The sequence below is a fragment of the Neopelma chrysocephalum genome, unplaced genomic scaffold (assembly GCF_003984885.1).
Source record: "Neopelma chrysocephalum unplaced genomic scaffold, ASM398488v2 Primary Assembly neopelma1_91, whole genome shotgun sequence".
Classification (NCBI taxonomy): Eukaryota; Metazoa; Chordata; class Aves; order Passeriformes; family Pipridae; genus Neopelma; species Neopelma chrysocephalum.
The window spans coordinates 1,756,431-1,772,905 of NW_020897753.1; the positions used below are offsets into that span (position 1 = coordinate 1,756,431).

The following is a 16,475-nucleotide window of genomic DNA, read 5'->3' on the forward strand; positions in this document are numbered from 1 at the left end:
ACCAGCTGGGCTGTAGGCAAACCATTTGTGGAAGGGTTGGTTATTTTTCAGCTGGATCAGTTCTCTGATTCATTCATTGCATGGCTGTATGAACACTAATGCTGGTGGAGGGAGAAGGGGCAGGAGTAAGGGGATAGGCAGAGGGAGAAGGAAAAACAGAGGACAAGACTGCTCTTCCTTGCATCAGGGCTGCTTTACGCCAGGTTGTAGAGATGTGGAACTAAGGTTTCTACATTTACAAAGCACCCTGACAAAGCAAAGCTAATTTTTTTCAAAAGACTGTTGAGCGCAGATAGCAGAGGAAAATGTTGGAAACTGATTTTAAGGTGCTGATCCTCCAGTTGCAAAAAAATCTAAGGCAGACAGAAATGTTTTAAAAAGGAACTTTTAAAAACAATTTTTTTGATGCCAAGACAAAACAGAAAGCAGTGTTCTGCCACTTCTCACAATGTGAATGAGCTCAAATGCAAGAACGCAGAGTTTGTTAAAAACAAAAATGAAAACTAGTAGTTGTAAAAAGATAAACCAATCAGCACAAATGGCAAAGTAAATTAACACTTTAAAGGAACACTTTAAATCTAAACTACCTCATGAATTATCTTTTAACATAACAAATCTTTTAACAGTAGATTCCAGAGGACAGAGTTTCACATTTTTCAGCATCCCATAAAACCATATGAAAAATGCCCACTGTTGCTGGTGAATTATTGTTTGCCATGCTTTAAACAGAAAAATGATGCCTTTGCAAATGCTGCAATTTGCTTTTTACACCACTATAATCTATTATTAGTCATCAAGAAAATTGCTTTGGATTTTCTAACAGTCTTAACTCTGTCTGCCTAGTGGTTCTACTTTTTACCTATCAAATTCAAATGTAAAAATATTCTTTTGGTATTCTCATGCAGAAAGGGGGAAAAAAAGAGGTCTGAGGTCACAGCTGGAGGGGCCGTGTTGCATGCAAGCAAGCGTACTTGAAAATTTGTGCAGGGTCCAAACACTCTGAGTCAACTGCACTCTCATCACGGGGATAAAACCACTAAGGCAGCTGCTGAATTTCCTGAGGTATCTCCAATGGTGTAATGAGAAGCCATGAGGAGAACACATAAAGAATATCTATATTATGAATTTTAAAGAGTAAATGCCATGGGAACTTCTGCTTCCCATATTTCCTAATAAATGAGCGGAGACACATTTGAGATGAAAAGGCCACTAAGGCTTAAGAGGGATAAAATGATTTTTTTTTTTTTAAATAGACTATATGAACTGAACTGTGGAGCTTGCTGCCTTATGACATTCTTAATGGAAATACAGCTGCCAGGAGTTCATACACTTTAGAACAACTCTATTATAGGAGCTATGATGGTATCTATGACATTATGTTACTAAGAACAAATGTGTCTTGTTCTACAAGCCATTGATTTTCAGAGTCCTGGAAAGCATGGCACTGGGTAACACCAGGACCTGTACTCTACTAAAAATTTGATTTCACATGAAAATGGAAATACATTTGCATTTTTTTGTAGTCAACTTCTGACTCTTTTGATATAAGTCACTCAAGAAACAAAGCATTTGGTCATAGTAACCTCAACCTATTCCTCTTTCCTAGGCAGGAACAACAGTGTATATCAGTTTTGAGGGAGCTAGTACCTTCTTCTTATTCAGCATTTCTTGTCCTTCAGTTTCTCGAGTCATCACAGAAAACATGACAAAAGAAGGAAACTATAAAAGCTGGCTGTGGGCTCTGCAGTATCCTCCCAGTTACATTGCTGTGACATTAATGTCTCACAACTAACACCAATGAGACATCCCCACCCATTTGTGCATCGTAGCCTGAAACAGGCACCTGCTGTGGATAATTTCCAGCTGAACAGTATAAGTTTCACAGAATTACTTTTAAAGTGTTAACCTGTTCTCTCCTTGTAATGAAGCTGTACCCCTTGTGCCTATAAACATCTATTTGTATCCTGCAGTCAGGCATCCAGTATATTGATCCTACCCTGGAAATGCACATCACCATTCCTTTTCCAAATGAATGACCATATTTTACTAATTGAAAATAAAGGAAGAAAATATGGAAGATCAATCAGCTGGATATACACCAGGATAAACACAAGCAGTATTACTGCACTTCTGGCCACTGGCATTACCTACTATATAATTTTGCCTATTTTACTCTCTTCTAGATCACCTGCTTGCTTAACAAACTAGTGGAGAATAACCAGCAAGAAAGTGAAGGCAATCTAAAAGCCTCATATCTGGAAAAGTATAAAATACAGTGTGAAGTACTAAAAAATAAAGATTTTTTTGACCAGCAATTTAAATGACCAAACAGTCTTCCTTCTCTTAGTTTTCTATTAATCTGCTGAGGAGTTAGTCATGAAGTTCAGATATAAGGAAATGCTTACGTGTTACGATATTTGTCATCCCCTTATTTCATCCTTTTTTCAAAAAGCACCCTCTAGTTCACATGGAACTTTTTAGCAAACTCTAATTTCACTCTTTTGCAAAGCATTCCCAGTAATTTTTTCAAGGCCCCCTCCCCTACAGAAATGACCTCTGGAGGACAAGCCATCAGTGGACATCTCCTTATAAAGGATTCCCCAAATTATCCTGTGGGAAGAGAATGTAAATAGAGATAAATTGTAAAATAAACTCTTTCTATGGATTCAACAGGCTTCCAGAGAACATATGGTCTGTCCCACCCTGCATACCACTTGAAACTTTTCTGTCAGGTGCCTCTGGTACAGGGCTCACTCTCTCACAACAACAACTCATGTGCAGGATTCACCATTTTCTATGTCAGCAGACCAAAGGAACTCTGCCAAGGCCACTGTTGTCCTTGGCATAAAAAATATCTAAGAAGAGACAGTGCTTTTTCCCTTCTGTTCTCCCCTCCTTTCTAAGCCACCACCTTCCTCTCTCTGGTGCCAAAGCAGCATTGTAATGTGGTCCAGCACAGCATTTTTTCCTGTGTTTTGGGTTGTGGGGTTTTTTTGTAGTCCACAAGACAGCCTAATGAAGGGAGGCCCACATGAAAGAAAACCCAATGGACTAAAATAATGGGTCTGGCTCAGAAGGACAAGACACATTTTTACACATCATAGCCAGTTTGCTAGCCTTTGTGGAATGCTCTAAAGTTGTGATATATGATTTATTCATTTGTTTTTCAACTCATTTGCATTTCATATTACAAGACAATTTTTAAAAAACTGACAAAGCACTAATTTATTTCATAAAGGATTTGCAGAAGACTTATTAAGCTCTTATTTTGTGCGGAAAGACAAACATTGTGTCATTAAACAAGTCTGCTTCTGGAAGAGAGAATGCTTCAAACTCTCAGCCCTAAGACAAACACGCACATCTTAAAAGACACTGTCTTGAACCAAGTTCTCCTGTTATCCTCCACTGAACTGCATGCAGAATCACGCTAGCTGAAGAGCATTTGTAACAGGGTTTGAAGGCCTGGAAATGCTCTGCATGTTTCATGTTTTACACACAGCAGCATCTCCGAGTGCCTGAAGTCTGGAAGACCTGGGAAGGCTCGGTGTCAGACCGCCCTCTCACGGCAAGTGCCAGGGCAGGGAGCAGCCCCGCACAGCCCCGAGGCGGAAGAAAGATGTCAGAGCTGGTCTCTTATATTGAACAGGGCGTAGGCATCAGCATATGCGAGCCTGACCTTTCAAATTTCAAGTTGGAAGCAGTTGCTCCACTCTTGACTTCTCTGCCAAAACAACAAAAGCATCGCTTGCTCATCGTTTGCACATCATGCTGCAGTTGTGCTATTGCACTCAGCAGAATTTGGCACTAGGACTGGATTCCCTATCCCTCCTTCTGTACTCTGGGGTATTGTAAATTCTGGCCTCATTGAAGTGCTGTGATAAACGTCTTAATATCTTCGCGTCTATCGTGGTTTGAAACTGCCCTCTAGGGCTCTGCAACAGAATAGTGTAGAGCAGTATCTCACCTGCTCTCATCTACCCTTTTCTTCCCCATTCCCACCTTACCCCAGTCAAATCTATCAGGGAGGACTAATACAGAATTAATTCTGTTAGCCTTAGACAAAGAGAAAATAGCACAGCACAGTGCTGCTGGACCAGTATAAGAGAGATTGCAATTCAGAGCAGAATCTGTGTCTTCAGCTGCATGTTACACAATAATTTGAATCTCAGGAAGTCTTGAAAAAATATACAAATTCAAAATCCATCAGTTTTTCTCCATGTTGGGGTTTAAGTCCTAGAACACCAAATCCACATCAGCATCACTTTGAAACAGTGGCAGATAGCAATGTCACATAGTTGTTTTGTTGCTTGCTGTATAGAAAGCACGTTACACAGAGGATTGGACAGTAGCTGCACCTACAACTTCAGGAGAGGAATAGAAATAAACCTGATTTTTCATAAAGACACCAAGCAACCAATTCTTCAGGGACAAAATGTACTTCAGAACTAGCTTCTGGACATCATAATTGATATCTGAGTGAGGTAGGAATTATTATGATCATCTTCTCATACTGTGATTTAACATACAATACCTGTTCTGAAATGCTGCACCATGCTTGTGTTGCTTGCCATTTTGAGGGTCCAAACTTACAAAGAAGCTAAACTGACAGCACCTAGCCCAGAAATGAAGGCATGTCCTTATGAACCCTCCCACAAAGTCAGATAATATACTCAAAGGGAAATTCATGTATTTCTATTCCTTGCTGCAAAACAGGACGGGCTGGCAACTACAGAGCCAGAATTCCAAAATATTTCAATCCCTGATGCATGTGGATGATCATGGAAAAAGAAATAGAGTTGACAGCACTTAAAAGTATGATGATTGCAGTAAGAATGATTTCCTTTGCATTGCATTACCATACTACTTTGCTGCTGGATGACACGTCGCATGCGCCCGCATCCAGGAGATGCTTTGGAAGCAACTGGAGTAAATGAAGTGAAAGTAGGTGGCTTACCTTGTGTTGTCCCATCTAGTCCCATGAGACACTTCATTGCCCTGATGATTTGCTCTGCTACGGGTGGACACATGGATGTGGCGTACACAGCACTGTGAGAATGAGTTCGTAGAAAGTCCACAAGGCCCTTACACAAGCAAAACAAAGCATGAATGAGCTTGGAGCTGGCCAAACAGCAGGTCTCCCTCTCAACTACTGCAGGAGTGGGAATATGCAAAAGGAAGAGGACGTTTCACCAGCTATTGGTTTGCTTTCTTGGCTGCCACTGTTAATACATGGCCTGAAGAAACATCAGGCAGGTGCAAATACTTTACCATGTAAGTGGGGCAGCTACAGCTGCAACAGAAGTCTGGAAGAGAATAACGTTTACTTCTGTGCTAAGACTTACTACAAAGTAGCCAAAATAATTTCAAGACCAATGAACAGCTGCACTTAAAATAATGCTGCTCAGTTCCTCTCTGAGAATGAAGCAAAGCCTACATGACTTCAGAATAGTTTCTCTGCCTCATGACCTAATTCAGGAAAAGCACCTTACTGGGATCTATCTTTGTCTATTAGCACAAAAATTTTCAAATGAAACTTTCCATCAGGGCGGTAGGGACAGTCATGTTAGAGTTGGTATAGTTGCTTTAACATTTCCTTGTATAACTAAGAGCACAATCTGTGCTCCTAGAAAAAGCACTGATGTACTGTAGGCATATCTAAAGCACCCGTAACTCTCCTGAATCCAGGGATCTGGTAGGAAATCAGATCTTATTAAGATCATCATTGTTGTACAGCTTATACCTCCTAGTGCATAACATCAGAGTAGAGGTTACCATGCTAAAAGCTGAATTTGTGTTACTGAGAAAGGGATGACACCTGCTTGAAAATTGGACTATGGTAAAAAAAAAATCAGAAAAAAAACCATCCCAAAGGGGATTAGACAAATTACTACCAAAAGAGCTGTATGAGTTTATGCAGTAACTCCAATGCTGAGGATAAAGACTTACCTAACTTTACACAGGCTATGCATGGCTATATTGCAACTGTACTCCTAAGAGTTTGGTTAAATAGCTGAGAAGGCTTCTGTGATCTAGCTGATGCAGAATAAACAGTGCCACCCTGAGTTTTTGGCTGCAGAAATGAATGTAAGTGGGTGAATGGGTGAGCAGGCTTCTGAGGTTCAGAAGCCTGAGGCAAATCTTACTGATACACAGAGGTGTGAAAAGAACGACCTTTTTTCATTTAAAGTAACTTCCAAGGATTAGAGCATGAATTCCTTCAGACTACTTTTTACAGGTCTAGTCTTTCTATACTTTTAGTTACATTAGTCACATTGTCTTTGGTAAGAGTTAAGCCTTCAGATATAAATTCAGAAAACCGAAGAAACAAAGCAAATTGACTCTTGATGTATTATGACACCCAGCTTTAAGATCTCCAGGGGCAAATCCAAAAAAGACAGCAAGAAATATACAGTTTATACTTTCTTATAGCGCTTTTATTCTACTGTAGGGCTACCCTTATTAATGTTATCCTGACAACAACCATATGGGCTGTGTAAACAGGCTTCCCACTCATTCAGCAGACTCCTTAAAAAATACATTCAGCAGGGTCTGAAAAGGGCAAATAATCAGCAGCCACTTGATCTCTCTGTCAAGCAACAAAACCGATGACATTTCACAATGGTGCTGATTATGCTTTCTCTTCTACACTCTCAGTTAAAGCAAACTCAGCTTTACTTTTGTTGACATCTGTTGTTGGCAAGAGATTGTTTTGTTAATGTACGTGGAGCAACTGAGGACACACAATTTACTATTGCAAAAGGCCCTCAGTAACCCTCTTTGTCCATTCTTCTAAAAAATGCAACTATGTCAATCCACAACTGTTTAGGAATTTTATTATCAGTGGATGAAACTGTGGTTTTAATCTCTCAATATTGCCTCACACATTGTTTACAAATGCGAAACAAAGTAATGAGCAATCCGCATGCAAATTAATGTAGGGAAGTATATTTAGCCAACCACAACGTGTCCAAACATTTCCAAGACAAACAACAATCATTAGGGTGGCACAAAAAATACCCAACTCAAGCAAATTACATAATGTGAACACGAGACAAAAAGAAGAAGGTCTGACTGCTTGATGTGTGTTTGGGATCCAGGCAAAAATGGTACTAAATTTTGGAACAGTGCTTATGTAAAGCAGTCTGTGTGAAAAGATACTAAAACGTATCATACCTTGTAAGAAGGTACTTCCCACCCCCTTGATGTTAAATTGTTTATGCCTTCCTTTTACCTTTTTGCCAGCTATATATCCTCCAGCTGCACCAAAGCTCTTCGTGAACGTTCCCATTAATACATCAACATCATCAGGGCTCATCCCGAAGTACTCCACGACTCCTCGGCCCGTTGCTCCCACTGCACCGATGCTGTGAGCTTCGTCCAAGTAGAGGTAGGCTTTGTATTTGTTCTTCAAGGAGACTATTTCTGGCAGGCGCACGATGGACCCTTCCATGCTGCAGGTGGAGAGAATCAGGGATGAACGACAACTCCTGTACTCTTTCTCTTTAAGATATTGGCAGAAAATATAGTCATTAATTGCCTTATTCCATGAAACACCTTCTGGAACCTCAATTTGTTCTTACAGTTCAAAGAGAACTTGCAAGCCTTTCCCATTTGCAGGTGAGTATAAAAAAGTCAAAGGCAAGTCTTAGGATTCGAACAATCAAAACCAGTCACGAAGTCTTTGAACATTTGCAAATTGTCAGCATGCCAAAAAAGAGAAGGAAATGTATAAAGCGAGGGGGAGATACTCACCCGAAGCAGCACGTTACAATTCATCAGTACAAACCAAATATGATAATGCATTATAAAGAACTGCTATAACTCAGTCTGGTCCTCGCTTACTTCATCAACAGCTACTGTGGCAATATTTGGGCATAACAGCTCTAGAGAAAATTCCTCTGGTGAAGGGGAGCTGGGTCCAACATACACAGGAGATGGACCACATGAAACCCACAGCTGGTGCCATAATTTTAAGCAGCCACAGTCTTCAGAGTGAACAGAAATCAGGGGTTAGAACAGGCAGCTCAAATCCACTTTGCCAATTGTTGCTCTCAGTATGTACTTTTTAGGAATGTGGCCTGCTACCTAGTAATCAAAAGGAAGAAAGTTTCCATTCCTTTTCTTTTTACTTTCTTACAGCCATACATGAAAGCGAAATATTCTGAACTTGCACTGGAACAGGCTGCCCAGAGAAGCTGTGGATGCCCCATCTCTGGGGGGCATCTCTGGTTCAAGGCCAGATTGGATGGGATTTTGAACAACCTGGTCCAGTGGGAGATGTCCCTGCATATAGAAAGGGGGTTGTAACTAGATGATCTTTCAGGTCCCTTCCAACCCAAACCATTTTATGATTAGTGGCATATTGAGATTTGCAGAAATGAGAAAAGATGACAAATCTTTTGTACTGTTGGCAGCCATGTCAGTAAGTGAGAAGGCACAGAGGGGGTGTACAGCAAAATGAAAGCCCAGGGACATAAATAAGAAATGCCCTCTGATCTCATAAAGATGACATATCCATAGTAATGCTGTGAAGACTTATGTCTTGAAAACCTTTGTGAGATGACTACAGCTACGCTTGGATAGGCTCAGATGCACTCAGTATTCATGTTCATGAGTTTAACATGTTCTCTTCCACCAGCTCTAGTAAGTTAGTCTTTAAATGCTAAAACCTTCCTATCAAACACAAAATCAGTGTGCTGTGTGCCAGGAAAACCAGTGCTCTGTGGCTACAGCCCACAGCTAAGGTGTATCCACTTGCAAATGCAACGAGCTTCAGGTGAGCAGAAACATGAGTTTGTTCCCAAGTAGCAAGTATAAAGGAGCAGTGCAATCAATAATGTCTTGGAAATTTTTAGATCCTGGACCAGTGGCTTTCACAGGCTGTTTTATTGCCACTCTTGTTGCACTGTGGGTCTGGAAGTCTGGAACCACAAAAGTAGCAGGATGTGCTTTTAGAACTCAGGAAATTTCTGACCATTTTAGTCCTTCTTCATTCTTTGGTCTCCTGAGTCAGCTTGGAAAGTGTTTGGTCTCCAGTTTTGAAGGAGACCTGCCCATAGGCAAGTCTCCATTAGTTTAACAGCACGAGGGAGTAGTCATGGACAAGGGTTGCCTGTGCTGTTCATACTGGGAGGTTCAGAGAGCCTGGCTGCCTGGGCCTGGAGGCATAATTTTGGCTGTAGGTGACTGCTGGCAAATCTTGCCCTTCTGTCTTGCCCAGCCATAAAAGAGGCAACTGTAGGGCTGTATATTGGCACCATGGTCCCTTGCAGCAAAGAAGGGTGGGCTTGTACTGCAAGCTCCTGAAGACTGGGCTTTCTCACTTTTCCCAAATGACACTTGGCAGCTGGGGGAGAAGCAACTCGAACCACCACAGCTATTTTCCTAATGAATACAAGGGCAGAGCCCACAGTCCTCACATAGCCCAGAGTCAAAGCATTAGTCAGCTAAAAACTACCCTGAGCCACTGGGTGTGCTTGGACCTGCTGTGTTTGGCAGCTCTCAGCTGTGTCTGGTCAGTCTGCAGGGTGGATGTGCGAACAGAGTGCCAAGGAGCACCTCTGCAGAGGGAAGCAAACAGCCATCCCACCCTCCACCTTCCAGCAAAGCTTGGGCAGACCAGCTAGGCAGAGAAGGACAATAACAGTTTTCCCACAAGTATATGGACATCATTAGGCTTAGTGGCTCATGGAGATTCAGATGGGAGAGCCAGCATTTAACTTCAAAAAGATGAGAGTAAAAATGGTAAATTAAAAATGCTGCATATTTGTGGAATGGGGAACAAAGTTGTGCTGAATCCCAGAATACATGAAGCTGGCTCATGGCTGTTGCAAGATTTAACCATTAAGAAGATTTAATGAAAACTTTTCTTACTCGTATGAGTAGGAGATTTCTCTTGGAACTCTAAGCAAACCAAGGCACTTGTATTCAGTTTCAGAGCTGACTTACTGCTCTGGAAAGATGCTGGCTGACATAAGTGTTATAACAGTTGACAGAGATCCCAACATGGCCTTGAAGTGTCCATGGATAAAGTGCTCCTGGATTCATGCATGCATTCTGTGCTGCCATTCAAACAGGCCTCGTCCTTCCTGATGGAAAGGATGACCTGTTTTGCTGCCTGCTCTGCTCTTGGTCTCTCTTTTGACCCTGGCAGATGGTTATTGATATGCACAGCACTGTTTAGAACTGCTTCAAGATAAAACTCACTTCACAAAATCCCTTGGGAAGCCCAAATGGAAAGTTTACTGAATTCTTTGGTAAATATTGACGTCAACTCAGCTTAAACCAGAGAGCCAGAAGTGAAGTGTAATGGTTCTGTCGCAGTCTGATTGTGTCACTCAGCTTTGTGTACAAACAGCTATTGTGTACAAACCTATGGATCTGTTTCCAGATCTGCTCAAGCACCCGGAACACATCAAAAAACCTGGATGCAGATGAACGTAAACTGGCTCTGCCTAAGCCAGATGTTCTCATTATGACACCCTGTCTCGTAGCAAAATTTCTTAGCTTGGTGGCAGGGATGAAAAGTTTCTAGATTGCAGCTGACCCTCGTCACCCTTGTTTGGTGTTCAGGCACAAAAGCTTGAGTTAGTACACACTCAGTTTGAACCTACTTCCAGACATGAGGAGATAATCCCAAGTTTTGGGAAAGCTGAAGTTTGAAACTTGATTCAATCCCTATCAGACTACTGACGTTCCTTCTGATGCAGCTGATGAATTGTGGAGCAGGTGCTTTGAGAGATAGGTGTACACTTGTGATGGTCACTCCATTTGGAAGAGAGACTCCAACTTGACAGGACTTTTTTTGTCCAGTTCATTTTGAAACTCCTTGGGAAGAGTTTTCTACATCCTACTATGCTACCACAATTCCAATTTATTTTTTTTCTGTCATGAAAACTAATTTACTGATACTGAACCTGTTATCTACTTCATAACTGCATAATTCAGCATCTCTAAACATGCCCCATAGTACCACTATGTTTTCAACATCTGAAAAGTTTATCTGTTCCCCTTTCAGGCTAGTTTGTAATTGGGAAAATCCCTCCTTTCCTGGCCTGTTACTCCCAATTTTAACGGTTCATTCCATTTTAACAGTTACTGTAGGCACTGTTTTCTTACATAAATGTCGTACATTCACACAACAATCTCTGTTTTGTAGTTTAAAGCAATAATTTTAAGGAAACTTTCCAACTCTGCCCTCAAATACAACTCCATACACTGAAATGATAGAAATGTTAACCTTCAATGTTGGTCCCTGGCCAAAGACATTAAATGCTACCTCATTCCTTTCTGGAAGTCCTAGTCACTTAATCCCAGGAAATAAGAAATAACCCTGATAAATTTCCTACACTATTGGCATTGAATCCCAAGGAACTTCTAACGCACATGAAAAGGCACTGGACAATATCTAACTGATCAGAGCTATTTTCTTAGCTGGAAGGGAAAATACCCAAATTAAATTAAAAGCAGGGAAAAAACAAATGAAAAACAATCTGTTTTGATCATTTTCTGATACCCCATAACTCCTGCCCTAGGCCTTGGCCTATAAGACTCCTAAGTAAATAGGCATGGAAGAGAGCAGAAGCCTACCACGGACCATGTAAGAACACAGTAACTGATTAATCCTGAACTGGAAATGGGAGAAGCCAAGGAAAACATTAGCTGGAATTCAAATAATAAAAATATGATTTAGCAAGTCAGTTTAACTTGTGCCTTGGTCACTGCCAAAAGTTGTTCATGCTTTTTGTGCTGAAGATTGATGATGAGATGGTCTCCCTCAGTTTGGAACCCAAAGGGAATAGATTTGCTCCTAGGCCAGTCCAAGTTAAGGACCAGCTTTCACTAGTAGTTATATTTACTTCTGATGAGTTTTTTTTTCTTTGTAAGATAATAGAGACATTAAAAGGCAAACAAACATATACTTATTGCTATTGGTTTGACATGAAGCTTGAGTGCTTCCCAAGTTGAGGGGCCAATTCTGCCTTCAGTTGTAACCAAGAAAAATCTGTGGCTTATGGTTTCAAACACAAGTCTGATTTCCAGAAATGCTCGTGTTGGCTAACAATGACCCTTTTTAAATTTTGCCAGTTGGTAAGTCCAGGTTTATGCACAGTGTAAACACTTTAACATACTCCTAATGGAAACAGAAGGCAAATTTCTTTCCATACCATAAACGTCACCATACTAAGACTATGGTGTCCCATATAACAATATTTCTTTGAAGACGGAAAGCTTAGTGTTTTCTTTTGCATCTCTGGAAAAAGCATTTCTGCAAAAATTTGCCAAGCCAAACTTGCAAATCAAGATATTTTAACTTGGAGAATGGCTTTGACCAAGTTATTTAAATTCCGTATTAGCTGTCCCTGAAGCATAACTTAAATCCTTTATGGAAAAAAAAAAAGCAGTATTAACTATTGTAAGAAGAATACATTAACTACACTCTACCTCCCCCTTAGACCCTCTTGATGAATGTTAATTTGTCATCTGGCAAACCTTCAAGAAAACTTAACATTAGCCAATATGGGGCTGGAAAATTTTAGTCTTTCAGCAAGTGTGGGCCAAGAAAGGAAAGAACATGCACACAAAAAGAGTATTTCTAATATGTCTTTCTCCAGCTTTTTTTTTTTTTTTGCCTATGAAATGTTCTTAGCTACTGACTGGATTAGACTACCCAGGCTGGGAGCCTGTTCCCAGCAGTGCTCAGGGCTGGCAGTGGTGGCAGGGACATGGCACGGTGGGGTGTGGTGGCACTGGCCCTGCAGCCAGAGCAGACTTGCTTTACAACCAAACCACACTCTGCAATTTCTGATCTGCTTGGGCTATGAAAACAACTAATGAACCAACCAACCCAGCTACTGCTAGGGCTGGTTTCCAACGAGAGACTATCAGGGAGCTGAGCTTTGGTTTTCTTCTACTTCATGCCTGTCAGAAGCATAGACACTCAGGGCACGAGTGGTCTTAACATTATTTAGCCTTTATGGAGCTGAAGGAACTTTATGCTTCCTTTTCAGTGAGGTACTCTGAGCTTTAACATGTTTTTATTTTGCATTCCAACAGAAGGTTCTTTGATCTTTGGAAAACGAAATCTCCTTTTGAAACCAACTGCAAAACTAGAGGAAAAGAAAACTCTACATCTGGAGTAAAAAAACCTAAATCTGGAAAAACATATAATATTTACTATATTATGGTTAATATAGTAAATATCTGACAGTGGGTTTGTCCTACTGCTTGGAATGATCTATGCTTCTGTGTTACCAATCAACCTTCTTGTTCTCTTGTGGTCAATATTCAGGGTAAAGGATTTAAAAGTGAACAAAGCTCAGCAGCTGGAGGTTTTTCTGCCAGCCATGTGACCAGTGGGGATATTTGTCAGTAAAATGTTGGTGGTCCACTTAATTTCTGCATGATCAAAGCCCTTAAATCTGAGCTTTCTTTTAGTAGTGCCAAGAGATGTTTATTTGCAGTTTTGCTCTGTTTATTCTGGTTGAAAGGACACATTCAGCCTGCTTTGGATCAGCTGATCTGCTGCTGACCTGTTTCAGCTCTGACTGACAGGTGTTTAGATAAGGACTGATTTGGTCTCTTTGCAGATGGAAAATGTTCAGTGGAAAGAAAGCACTGACAACTATAATGTTGTGATGACATGAGATTGTAAAAGATTTCTTACAGAAAAAAACTAATTGGCTCAACTGTGCCAGCATTTCACAGTAAAATGGCATAAGTGACTGCCCATCCAGCCTGGCTGTATTTCAGCAGCACAGGATATGATCCCTACATGTAAAGTTTAATGCTGCTTTTATAACCCATGTCATGTCCTGTGAATGAGAGCTTCTGGTTCCCTTCTCTCTAGGGCAGGTGTTGCTACTCCCCAAATTATCCTTCTGCTCCTCCCCTCCTGTCATTCACCGCAGCAGCCTTGCCTAGATACCTGAAAACCTTCTTACTATACAAACACTGCTTCTTGAGCCCTTCCCTCCCTTCATGATCTCTGCCTTTCCCTTCTCCAACTTACCCACCAGTGGCACCCCCTCCATGCCATCCATGAGCCCCATGGCTGCCTTCCCAGTAACATTCTCCTGACTGGAGAGGTTGGAGAAAACAGCCCAGGATGGTGAGTCTGGCTGGTGCCACTGCTTTGCTGCTCAACTCTAGTGACTGTTTGTCTCTCTGATTGGGTGTAAACTGCACCACAAGAGTGAACCAGAGCTACCTGACCAGGATGCCCTATAATTGCATGGTATTACTGATGCCAGTATTATCTGATGGATTCTCACAGGCACCTCTCTCATTCGAATTCCTCCAGGGACTAGGGCTAAATGGAATACTACCAAATAATTCTTTAAAAGCCAGTCTTTTAATTGTTTTTCTGTTAAAGTGTGAGTCTATTAGATCCAGCACTAATTACCAGAAATGTGCTGATATCACTTAGCCTAAGTTTAGCTTGGGATTTTAGATTCTAGCAGCTGGGTAAGAACTGGGCACGCAGAGCTTAATTAATTCAGTGTAGTTGTCTTTTGATCTGCCCATGCATAACAACTCTAGAAAACTCAGCTTACTCACTTAGAACTCACCTACTATAGCTCTGTGAATTTTATCACATCTGTGACAACAAACACCAGCTGATCTGTCTTGCTTTCAATACATCTCCCACTCCACTGTGATTTGCTAAATCAAGATTCAGAACACCCCACTGGAGCTACAGGATCCAGGGTTCAGACAGATATAATGGAAATTAACATATTTATGAGATCACAGAACATTATTGTAACTTCCAATCTCATTAAGATTTCCCTCTGATACCTAAAGTCAATGTTCCCTTCACTCAGTATATCATTCTGTTCTCAGAAATGACAGGGTACTCATCTTTCTAAAACACACACATACCTGTAAATGCCCTCCACGAGGATGATAATTTTTCTCCATGCTCTGTGGGTGCGAGGCTGCCCATATATTATTGCATCCCTCAGCAACTTCTCGAGGCTCTGCATATCTTTATTTAAAAATAAGAAAAAGGAGGAAGGAAAAACATTAACAAAGATTTTTCTAAAGGACTTTCCGATTTTCTACTGGGTGCTATTTTTCCTATACAGAAAAAGACAACATTAAAAAAGAAGAATTCGTCCTAAAGATAAACTTCCTTTATTAATAGGCAAGACCCAACAATTGATTTAATTAAATACAGTCAGTGACTAGGAGAGTTACAAAAAGCTTCCAGTTATGCAACTTATCTGGGAAACTGATATTTATTTTTAAAGGCAAAAGGGAATCACTTTGCTTAAGTACTGAGGCTAATTGCCAGCAGTTCTCTGTAGGGGTTGCTGATACTCTTAGTGTCTCAGGGCTTCTGAATAGTGAGGTTTTGGTTGCTTTCCAATGACAGGCCCATGAGTAACATGCATTGCTTCAGCAAAGGTTTGGACAAGGCTGCATGAAGCTCATCAGGGTGGCAGGAAGAGAAGTTTTGTCCTTCTCAAGAAGGAAACTGAGTAAAAGATTGCTGGTGAGAGAGGAGGAGGCAAGTGGATACAAGCACATGGCATGGATACACTGATTTGGTACCAAAATGCTTGGCACTGGTGGGACTTTAATACAAGGAGGCCTGGAACAATGTTAGACACTTAGCTGCTTTCTTAAGGGCTGAGTGTGGGTAATCTCATAAAATTCTTGAAGGAAAGCCACTGAAGTTTTGAAAAACGTGGAAGAAGCAAGAAAAAACATCACAGGAATAAGGGTCAGGCCAAATGTGATTCTCTGCAGAGCTGTAATCTAACCAGCATTCTGGTGTCTCCACATGAATGAACACTCTCCAAAATGAATTATTCTGGTACTTTTCAGGAATCTGGATTGACATTTCAAAATGTTTTCAAAGAACACTTTATTGAGTCTTGTAAGGAACACTACAGTTCAGCTTAAACTGTGGGTTGAGAAAATCAGTGGCATTTTTTTGTGATATAACCCCATCTGTTTCAGTAACACATCTTAACACAGTTGTTATAACCTTCTAAAATAGTACAAAGTTAATCTGTAGAATGCAATTGTCCCAGGCAAAGAAAATATAGCTTAGAAATATTAATATTGATCTACACTTTGGTTTTGGCCCAACTGGATGGGGCCATTTGCACACCAGCTGTGTGCATCATGAGTAACCTGTGACCTGAGAGATGACAAGGTTATGACCTTAACCCTTCCATCCTGATGCCTCACCTCTTGCTGGTAACGTACTGATGTTGGTGAAAGATAAAGGTCTCAGCAACACCTTTGCCACTCTGCACCTTTCAGTGTAATCTCCTGATCTAGCAAGTCCTTGCTTTACTTTACAAAGCAGAGAACATCAGCTGCCTCTTATCTCAGTGGTGCGATCACCTGCACAGCTCCGTGAACTCCGAGATGGAAATGGTGTTAGGAACGATGCAATGCAGACAGCACAGTTTCCACTAGATGGCAATCAAGGAAATAAAAGTTCCTTGGTGCTTTAC

General features: G+C 41.0%; 1 protein-coding gene across 9 annotated transcripts in view; it reads right to left on the reverse strand.

The window, feature by feature from the left end:
* Window positions 1-16,475, reverse strand: part of SPTLC3 (serine palmitoyltransferase long chain base subunit 3) — a 125,363-nt gene that overhangs the window by 39,668 nt on the left and 69,220 nt on the right. For all 9 annotated transcript variants that reach the window (XR_003535877.1, XR_003535878.1, XM_027693367.1 and 6 more), the window contains 3 exons: window positions 14,884-14,989; window positions 7,232-7,451; window positions 4,955-5,081 (listed from right to left, as the gene is read on the reverse strand). Coding sequence is in view for 7 of the 9 variants with exons in the window: in XM_027693367.1 (XP_027549168.1) it covers window positions 4,955-5,081; window positions 7,232-7,451; window positions 14,884-14,989 (453 nt within the window). In the remaining 2 variants the exon portion in view is untranslated. The remainder of the gene's footprint in view (window positions 1-4,954; window positions 5,082-7,231; window positions 7,452-14,883; window positions 14,990-16,475) is intronic.